General features: G+C 34.9%; 1 protein-coding gene across 1 annotated transcript; it reads right to left on the bottom strand.

The window, feature by feature from the left end:
- Window positions 1–248: 248 nt before the first annotated feature.
- LOC139890842 (protein RETICULATA-RELATED 6, chloroplastic-like) lies at window positions 249–5655 on the bottom strand. The gene is made up of 8 exons (XM_071873768.1): window positions 4982–5655; window positions 3864–4028; window positions 3661–3753; window positions 3466–3581; window positions 2502–2600; window positions 2103–2408; window positions 896–1060; window positions 249–783 (listed from the first exon to the last, which is right to left on the bottom strand). The coding sequence occupies exons 1-8, from the start codon at window positions 5345–5347 to the stop codon at window positions 495–497; spliced, it is 1599 nt and encodes a 532-aa protein (XP_071729869.1). The 5' UTR covers window positions 5348–5655; the 3' UTR covers window positions 249–494.
- Between the last annotated feature and the right edge of the window lie 5060 nt (window positions 5656–10715).

Raw genomic sequence — 10715 nt, 5'->3', positions numbered from 1 at the left:
GTTCGATAAAATGCCTCAACGGAATTCAGTTTCCCAGGTTGTTTGCACAATGACAGACTAGAAAAGGCACATATACTGTTTGATGAAATGACTTAAGAGACATGTTTACATGGACTTTGATGATCACTTGTTATATGAAAATCAACGCCAAATCAAAAACATACGAAATAAACATATGCAGATCTAGTATAGATTAATCTACCTGACTATAAATAAAATACAAATTACAAATACAAATTTAAAAGCGAGCTTCTCTCCTACTCGAAATACATGATTCTGAATATATGTTCAAAACTCACATTTCAATTCAAGTTACAAATCTCAATGTAGGCGATAATGAGAACTGCAAAAATCTCCCTGTGCATTGCAAGTATATAGTAGCAGTATTTAATCGATTCCAATTATGTCAAAATGAGGTTTTCCCATTGTCACTATCGTTAGCCCACATCAGTATGTTACAAAAATGAGTTGACTCGCCCAATCCGTGCATGCACTCAGGTTGTCACTTTTCTCCTAACTATTCTTTTTCTTCGGGCCTTTGGGGGAAGTGGTGCACCTCCCTCTGTGTTGGTTTGACTTTGGTCCTGCTTAAACCCGAGAAGCCCGAGCCCGGACGTTACCGGGTTCTTGGATATGAACCATTTTGTTGAAGAACTGTTGCCGGTTTCAGATGTTGGTCGATTGTAAGCTTGTTTCAGTAAGTCGTCTGAGTGGGCTAACAAGTCCACCTCCACACCAAGCCAGGCTAGCCTTGATGTCTCTCCTAAATGTGCATTCATGATTCTGTATATATATATATATATATTATATATACATATACATACCAAACAGTAAATAATAAATAAAGAGTTGTATAAGAAAAGAAAAAAACAAACAGATTTCCAATTAAGTATACCTCAAAGCAGTGCTAAAAGCCAATCCGACTCCAATAACGTCGAATTGGGTGACCATAGCTCTATCAAATCCACATAAAAGTTGATAACGCAAGTTGGCATATATACCGAGAAATGCGCCGTACCCGAGAGCATTAGTACTCACGGATGGAGTTGTCACAGATAATCTGACCAATCAAGTTCATCAAAACAAGTCAGAAAAGATACAAATTCAACAATAAAAACTTCAACAGTTTCAAAACGTAACATATCTTATACTGTCGACGTACAAATATCGAATATACCCAATGATAACAGGCAAGGTTGAAAAAGACACGAGACGGGGTCGAGACGGTAGGGACCTTAAAACGTGGAAAAAAGGGGGTCGAGACGCGGTCGAAACGGATGTTGACCAACGTTGACTTTTTATATATATTTCAAACATAAACATTTTAAACATAAATAATTCAAAGTAAACATAGATATTTGCCTTTAATTTCAAATATTTATGTTTCAAATGTTTAATTTTGAAATATATTTAAAAAATCAACGTTGGTCAACATCCGTCTCGGCCGATTTTTACCGTCTCGGCCGTTGTTGACCGTCTTTTTGGCGTTGTTGACCTTTTTTTAAGCGTTGGCCTTTTTTAACCGTTTCTAGGTCTGTTGCAACAGTAGCACGGTAAAACCATTGTGACGCCCGTCTCGGCCGTTTTTTACAACACTGCTTGCTTACAGGTGCTATTGATTTTTTTAATCTTTTTATCAAGTAAGGCCGCTCACATGAACATTTACACAAAATAATGGCATTAATTGAATGTTGCAATTTAAACAGGTTGAAGATAAAACTATCTTATGTATCCGAAATGAATCCTTTGACCCATTTACCTATAAATGTGCCGACTCAGATTATAAATTATCTATTACGGGTCATGGGTCAAAATGACCGTAAAGTTCATAATTACTGACTCGCATTGACATGTAGCTCGAGTCAGCATAAGAATAACAAATAGGCACTTTAATAAAACCTACTTAAGCTATTTCTGAAGACCATAATTATAGATCTTAGACTCCTAAATCCAAACTAGCATAACTGTAATTGTAATATATTAGTAAACGTACTTTAGCGGTCTAAATTATATATATAGTCTTATTTTAGTCAAATCAAAAGTGTACATATATGTATATACACAACACCTAAGAAAGGGAACATATAATATATATTACATACCTTCCCTTCTTTTTTCGAGCAACAACGTTTGTAAGACCACCCTGTACTGCACCTGAAGTTAAACCAACCATACACAGCTCTGCAGCCTTGTAGAAAAACGACTGGACTCGTTTATGCATGTCAAATTCCCTCATCGGGTAGCTTCTTTCAAAAACATTGTTCGGAAGTTTTTGCAACGTATTTTGCAAATCAAACCGGAATGTATATCCGTATGAGCGGCAAGGCGCAAGGGACCAAACAACAATAGCATTGCATGTTGTTACAGTGAGAATGTTAATCAGAGCCAGATCCCATTCATCCTTTATCCTAATGAAGCATAAAACATATAATAAAGGCATTAAGTTGTGCATTATGGAATATTTATTATATGTTTATATTTTTAGGAGGGAAAAATGATACCTTTCTTTTCGATTTTTAACCTCCCATAATACAGAGGAACCAATAGTAGCTGCTTGCTCTAAAAGGAATCGATATAGAAACGCAGGATCCGCAATCATCCTGATTAAAAAAAAAAGTCAATCAGATGAATAAACAGGAAGGAAACTTATCATAAGGATAGGACTTATCATACAAAAATTCGCAAAAAACGTATTCTCTATTACATGCAAATTGTACACATGGTCTTATAGAATCTATAAAACAATACTGATGAATATTCAAATTTCTTATTATGTAAGTACTTCATAAGATAATTTACATTTACATTTACATATTATCTAAAAGCCAAAAACACTATTTTACTGTTCATCAATAGTAACCAGGGGTATTTTTGCCATTTCAAATTTTTTTTTTTTTTCCAACGATAAAAAAGCACCTTTCGTAAAAGAACCAACCCTTCAATGTTACCAAAAGAGACAAAACATTATTTCACTATTCATCAATAGTAACCAGGGGTATTTTTGTCATTTCAACTTTTTTTTTTTTGGTCTCCAACGATAAAAGAAGCAACTTTCGTAAAAGAACCAACACTTCAATGTTACCAAAAGATGTCGAAAAAAAATTTTTTTACAAAAAAATCAACTACCTTTTTTTTTCATCAATAAAAGAGGCAACTTTCATAAAATGAACAACACTTCATTGCTACCAAAAGATGTCGAAAAACATTATTTTTTACAAAATAGATCAACTAACTTAAAAAAAAAAAAAAAAAAAAACAGGAGCGCTAAAAGAAGCAACTTTCACAAAAAGAACAACCCTTCAATGTTAGATGTCGAAAAAAATTCTTTTTTACAAAATAGACCACGACTTTTTTTTTTTAACTCGCATTTAAAACGGAGCCCCCGGCGCGAAGCGAGGGCTCCACAACTAGTTATATATTATAATTGACAAAAAATATTAAAATATAAAAAACTCTTAATATTACCTGGGAACAAATCCTCTAGACAACACTTGAGGAAGCGAACGTGAGATAAACCTAGCAGTTGTCGGCCTTGCATTCATTGCTTTATATTTTACCAATTGAGCTGAGCTGACCAAACCCTAATATGCACAATAAAGATTATAGAAATTGTCCAGTTTATGAATATATTATTAATTATTAAGAACTAGTAACATTTACCATTTCATAAGCTTGTCGCAGTCCAGATGGCAAATCCATCATTGTCTTTTGCCACTCATTCAATACAGCCTCAAGAAATTTACGGTCAAATAACTGGCAAAATGTACAGAAAAAGCATTATTCTTCACCGTATACGCAAGATATGTTACGTAATAATCTAGTTTAAGAAAAAGAAAAGAAAAAGTATAAAAATGCTTCACAACCTCTGGTAAAATAATTCGCCTCCTAAAGAGACCACCATCATCCCCTTCATCGCCATCATCAAATTCATCAAAGTAATCGTCATCATCACCATCATCATCACCTCCATCACCACCACCAAAATTGATGCTCTTCCCAATATTTCCACCACCACCGCCAATTGCAACCTGTAGAAAAAGCCAGAATATCACTTTTAGTCTATGTTTCATGAAGCATATGCCTACTATTTATGGCACACCTTTTATTATGGAGAACTTGTTTTTTCTACTTTTCCATGTTGAAGATAGCGACACGAAGTAAATTTTCACTTTAAAAGAGACCCAGGTTCAATACTCACTAGCTACACAAACTTTGGGGCCTTGCATTTCAAAAAAAATAAAAATAAATAAATAAAAAACATTGAGGTAGAATACCAAGGGTAAACCCAAAACATATAATAGAGTAAATGGATGGATACATTGACCCGAGATATATAGAAACAGAACCCTAATGGTCTAACCAATCCCGATGTCTAATAAGAATGTTGCAACACTCCTCAAGATGGATCATAGATATCATCGTGTTCAAACTGCCATATATAACAAAATTATACAAGCAAGCACACAGAAATCTACCGTATGAGATCAACCGTTGATTCTAGTAAGTATGTTTGACCATTTGGTCGTTCATTTCATTGTTAGATAGAGTTTTATACCTTTAAAAGTAATCTTGACTTGGTTACCATGATCCAATAGATTGTTCCGTGAGCCTAAAGACCCTAGACTAAATAACTTGATAAAACTCGTATGCATCCTGTAGTGATTTCATATACCAAGTTTCTAACACAGTTCAAGAAGCATCAATGATGAATGACCACACTGTTTTTCACTGATAATTATCATCTCGAAAACATTAATGTCATTAGCATACAATTTACTTAGACGCACGATAATGACTGTAGTGTGAATTACACCAGAACATCCTACAGAACTTTTTTTAGTTTATTATAGAGATATAACAAAGAATCACTAAAAGTTCATTAACTTCAAATTAAACCCTCCCAATCATTTCTGTATAATTTCAACATGGTATATGACCTTTTTTTTAACAAAATAATAATAAATATAATAAATTGACAGACCTCAGGGCTAGACTTGGTTTGTTTCTGGGTCATATCAAGTTTTGATTTTTCCAGTGTGACAGCCCCAAAGGCACCATATTGTCCACCTTTCATCACCGGACCATATGAAGACGCCGGCGCCGATGTCGGACACTCCGCCGGAGACATCCTAAAACACCTTTCAAGTCCAGCAACAGAATCCCCATCAACAATAGCTGAAGAATTCCTCACCAGCAAACACTTTCGGTTCAACGGCGGAATCCGGTGACCGGAAACCGGTAACAAAAGGTTCGCCGGCGCTGCTGATGATATGGTTTTAATGGTGGGTATAATAAGATGGGTGTTGATTGGCATAATTTGACCAGTTTGGAATACTGTGTGACTCATTTTTGCTTGAAATCTTTTTTGGGTTTTGGATTCAAGAATCAGGTTGATGTTTTTAAAAGATTAAAGACATATGTTAAAGAATAATAAAGGTAGGGTTTATTACCCTTTTTATTGGGGGTTTTCAGGAGAAAGTAAAGAGAGTTGTGAGATGATGATGGTCAGGTGATTTTGATAAGGAGGGAATCGGACAATGGCTGGCCGCTCCGAGTTAACTCGGTGAGTTTTTGTCATATGAGTCGGTGAGTTAAGAAGATTTGGACTCAGTGGGTAATCAACCAAGTACGATAAAACTTGCCTTATCGAGTTGAACAATGTGATTAAACGCAAGTTGGTAGTGGCATCTAAGCAATGCGATCCTAAGATTGGCCTCGAGTTGAAGAAGAACGCTTAAATAGGTACCGGGAAAAAAGTGTCATTTCATTTGCATTAACTCGGAAGATGATCTAAATTATAATGAACCGGTACAAAGTCATGAAGAACGTAGAGGTGGCGATGAGGTTGGTAGCTCTTCGAACCCGCTGGTACCTCTTTGGGTTGTGTCGAAGGTTTTTTATTAACACTGTGGAAGGATTCGACAATCTTCGTGTAGAAGGAAAACGCTTAAATCCAACGCCGTTCTTAAATCGAGAAAAGGTAGAGCAAAAGGTGAAAAGGTTCATCGTGCCGAGTTAGCTAAGTTTAACGTTGAAGGCATTTGATTTCTTTTGTTGTAGTTTTCGTATTTATGTTGTTTGTGGTGATGTAGCGTGTTTTGTGTAGTTGGTTGTAGCGTGTTTAGCTAGCGTTTGTGAGGTAGATGGTGTTGAATCGTGGTCGAAAGGCTTTGATTTCTTGCCATCTAGTTCATGTTAGAGTTTCGGTTTGTTTTCAATGATCCGATGCTCGTTTTAGTAGTTGTGTGATTTGCTTTGTAATTTTTAGTATTTTTAATAAAGTTTTCATTATTTTACCACAAAATTTTTTTTAAACAAAGTAAGAAGTATAATTTAATTTAATACGGAGTATTAGTTTACCTTTTATCAACAAACTGAATCTTTCATTGATTGAGTCCTTTTATATAACAAACTTAAAATTTAATTTTATATAATTTAATGTTGTATACACTTAGTTGAAGGACCCTTAAATTTATGGGTTTTTTTTTAAAGGTAAGTTGTCCACATTACGTGTTTGTTGAAGAAAATTAGTTAAATGATACGTGCATATACAATTGTTGTTAAAGAGATACATGATTTAATTTAAGAAACTAGGGGTCTAAACAAAATTTTAACTTTAATACAACATAAAAGATAGAACGAGCACTAAATAAATTAAAGATGATCAAACATTTTAAAAAAAAAAAAAAAAAAAAAAACTGAATATAGATCTATTTTTAATTTTTAATTTAATAACTTTTAAAGGTATGAACAATTAAACTCCTTTAAATCGGTCAAAAGTTACTTATCTATTCTTTTAAAAAAAAAAGAAGAATTGTTGTTGGTGCTGCTGTATATGTGGTATGGATTGAAAGAAACAATCGACAATTTCACAATTGCAAAAAGAATGTGGATGAATTATGCAAGGATATCAAAGATCATATTCGGGTTAAACTGGGTAGCCTGAAGGTTAAAGACACTAAAAATGTGCAGACTGTGGCGAAGTTATGTGGTTTAAGGCTTGTGGTTAATATGCTTGTATGATCTTTTGAGTGGTTTGTTTTCCTAGTTGGGCTGTATTTGGATGCAGTGATTTGCTGCTTGTGTTTTTTGGGTTTGGTTTTTCCTGCCCTTGTATTGTAAGTTGTTTTGAAGTTTAATATATTCATGCATTGGAAAAGAAAAAAAAAAGAAGAATTTAAAATTGAAATTATAATTAATATGTGATGCATGGCATCAGAACTCACATCTAACTTTTGTTTAAGATGATATCATAAACTTTGCATTTTAATATATAGTAAAATAAAATGTTAGACATGACGTGAAAGAAAAATAAGCACTATCTATTTTATTATTCTATTGTATAATCAAAAGTGAACAGCTCGCTAATAAAATCATCATCACCATCGGTGTAAATTGAGGTAATATAAGTGTTAAGGACAACAAATTATTTTCAAACATGGATTGTTATGTACTCCTTTTATCCAATATCTATCGTTCATTATTTATTTATTTAGAAGTCTGTAAAATTAATTGTCTATTTATATAAATGAAATAGAATATTGTGATAATTTTTTTTTGTTTCTGTTGTACCTCTACTTTTATATATGTAAGATAAAATAATAGAAAAAAAGTAAGAGTTAAAGATTAAAAAAGTGACAAAAAAGTATATGTGACATTTACGTTTTTTTTTTACTGTGTATCTTTTTTATCTGTGGACAATATATTTGAGACGGAGCAAAATATATATATATATATATATATATATATATATATATATATATATATATATTTGAAAAGCAAGACATAATATAAAAACCCAAAGATGAATGTTTACAATACAATGCGCCAATCAATACGGAGATCGGCCCAAACGAAAACGAAAGTGAGCCGTGTGCAGAGAGAGCACCCGAGCTACAAGGTTACAAATTTAAAAATACATGAGGATTAACAAGCCAAGTAGACCAATCGATATTCTTCCCCTTAAGACGACACGAGATCCATTCGAAGGCTTTTACTTGAATTTCATTCACTAAAACCGGAGCACACCACACCTCATTACGAAAAACTTTCATGTTGCGATTCTTCCACAAGTAGTATGCACAAACCCAAACCATTCCTTGCCAAATTTTCTTTCCCATCGATGATGCAGCTTGAGAGAGACTACCTTCAAGGATATCGACAATCGAAGATGTACAAGGTCCCATATTCCACCAATTATAGATACGAACCCAAACTTCCGATGCGAACTTACACGAAACAAGGGAGTAGTCAACCGACTCGAGCCCATCGTCACACACAGGGCAACGCACACTATGCAAATCGATTCCCCTTTTATCAAGCTCAATCCGTACCGGGATTCTTTTCTTTAACGCTCTCCAAGCAAAAATTTCTATCTTTTTGGGAATGAGATTATTACGGAGAGTTTTTTTCGAGCTAGAGGGATAACCAAGAATATGTTTATCAATAAGGAAAGACAATTTCTTCACCGTGAAGATCCCATCAGTTGCTAGAAACCATTTCCATTTTTCACCCGAATTAAAATCAAAATGTTTCGACTTACGTATGTTCTCAAGATCCAACAGTTCACCCGCTGTTCTACCTGATGGCACACGAATCCACCCCCAGTTTGGCTTGTATACGTCGCCTGGCATAAGCTGTGAATGGACAGGAACAGATGGGTGTTGGAGGCTTTCGGACATCACCTGCAAAGAAGAAAGACACACAAAGGCACCAGATAATCGGATATTCTGACTCGCATCACCCAATTCCGCTGTATGGCCTGGAAGCTGAGATGATCGAGACACTGAGGCAGACCCGAGAGCAGCAGCAGCAAGCGGTGGAGCAGAAACTGAAACAGAAACTTTTTTAATTCGATCACAGAGCATGACGTCCTTATTTGACTCGAGCCTATAAAGTCTTGGAAACATATCTTTAAGGCAACTTGAACCGCACCAACTATCGTTCCAAAACGAAGTGTTCTTTCCGTCACCGATAGATTTGTTGAAAGAGTTCTTGAAAGCAACATCACAATTTTCAATGATATTTCCTGCAAAAATAATGTTATTCCAAATACCCGAGGTCGATTGACGAGCAAGCCCATCACCCGACCTCAAGCCACCGTCAATTCCATAAATGCTACGAATGATTTTGGTCCAAAGACAATGGGTTTTGGTTTTAAACCTCCACCACCACTTGCCCAAGAGAGCAAGATTCTTGCCTTTCAAAGACCCAATATTAAGACCCCCCGCCCCATATGATAAACAAGTGTTTGCCCATTTAACCCACGATATTTTAGAGCCCGATAGATCCTCGCCCCAAAAGAAATTTCGCCTCATCCTCTCAAGCAAGTTAAGCACACAAGGCGGGGCCCGAAAAAGTGCGAAGAAATACAACGGAAGACTATTAAGCACCGATTTAACAAGAACTAACCTACCACCGAAGGATAACGTTCTTCTGTTCCATTCTGAAAGTCGTTTTTTGAATTTATCTATAACCGGAGACCAATCACCAATTTTCTTCATCCTTGCGCCAATAGAAAGACCAAGGTATATAAAGGGGAATTTACCGGCTTGACATTTTATACGAGATGCTAAGGAATCAACTACCTCCGAACCAACCCCAATCCCATAGAGGCAACTTTTGTGAAAGTTAACTTTTAATCCCGAGGCAAGTTCAAAACACTTCAAGATCTTAGTAAGATTGCGAGCATTTGAAGTCGACAATTCTCCAAAAAATATCGTGTCATCCGCATATTGGAGGTGTGAGACGGAGCAAATATATACATAAAAAAATGACATAGTGTATTAAGAACTAATATGTACGATTAAATGGACACTACAATCATAAATTTAGTTGTACTATTTACAAAGAGACGTTAAAGTCGATGTTTGAAGTATAAATAGTACTCGTACTAAAGCCATAAACTTAAGTTAAAGTTGTCAAATCTTGGATGCCATTAACATGATTCTTCAACTTGAATTTTCATGATCACGTAGCGAAAAATTGCGATTCTCCATTCAAACTTCAACTATTAATTTGTTGTGTTTCTATCACAAACCACACGACCCGTCTTCAAAGTGTAGAAAATATCCATGTTTCATCATTTGACTTACATCTAACAAGTTACTCCTAAGTATGAACTAGAACATCATTAACAGATTGAGTGCGACTATTAGTTTTGAACATCTATTGCATTTTTTTCATTAGCATCAACGAGTGCTCCATTTTCTAGTTTGACACGAAATTTTACTGATGTGTTGATGCCATAGAATGACTTATCATCTCCGGTCATGTGGTTGCGGCATCCTCTCTCAATGAAAAATTAACTTCTCATCTATAGTCATGTGGCTGCGTCATCCTCTCAATGAAAAATTATATCGTAGCATCAACTCATCAGTAAAGTCTCATGTCAAACTAAGAAATAGAGTGCTCGTTGATGCTAAAGCAGAGGTAGATGTTCAAAATAACAACTGCACTCCATCTATTAATGATGTTCTTGTTTCAAGCTTAACAAATAACTATTCTACATTTGAAGATCAATCGGTTTGACTTAGATGATCAATCTGAATATTATATGAAGATCAATCGGTTTGACTCAGGTGATCAATCTGGTTATTATTATTATTATTATTATATGTTACTAAAGAAAGGGGATGTTTTGGGAAAAAAATAGTAAATGAAGAGAATATTTTTAGAAACTTGAATTTACACCAACTAAAAACACTTGAGTGTGT

Source organism: Rutidosis leptorrhynchoides, chromosome 2 (assembly GCF_046630445.1).
Source record: "Rutidosis leptorrhynchoides isolate AG116_Rl617_1_P2 chromosome 2, CSIRO_AGI_Rlap_v1, whole genome shotgun sequence".
Lineage (NCBI taxonomy): Eukaryota > Viridiplantae > Streptophyta > Magnoliopsida > Asterales > Asteraceae > Rutidosis > Rutidosis leptorrhynchoides.
The sequence above is the reverse complement of the archived record's forward strand: the minus strand, read 5'-3'. Positions and strand labels throughout refer to the sequence as shown.

Bases quoted from the DNA above. Each gene is read 5' to 3' on its own strand.
- LOC139890842 (XM_071873768.1), bottom strand. From the start codon at position 5,347: ATGAGTCACACAGTATTCCAAACTGGTCAAATTATGCCAATCAACACC. The intron at 4,029-4,981 runs GTCTGTCAATTT...CTTTTTCTACAG, and splicing joins AAACCAAGTCTAGCCCTGAG to GTTGCAATTGGCGGTGGTGG. The intron at 2,409-2,501 runs GTATCATTTTTC...ATGCTTCATTAG, and splicing joins GTTAAAAATCGAAAAGAAAG to GATAAAGGATGAATGGGATC.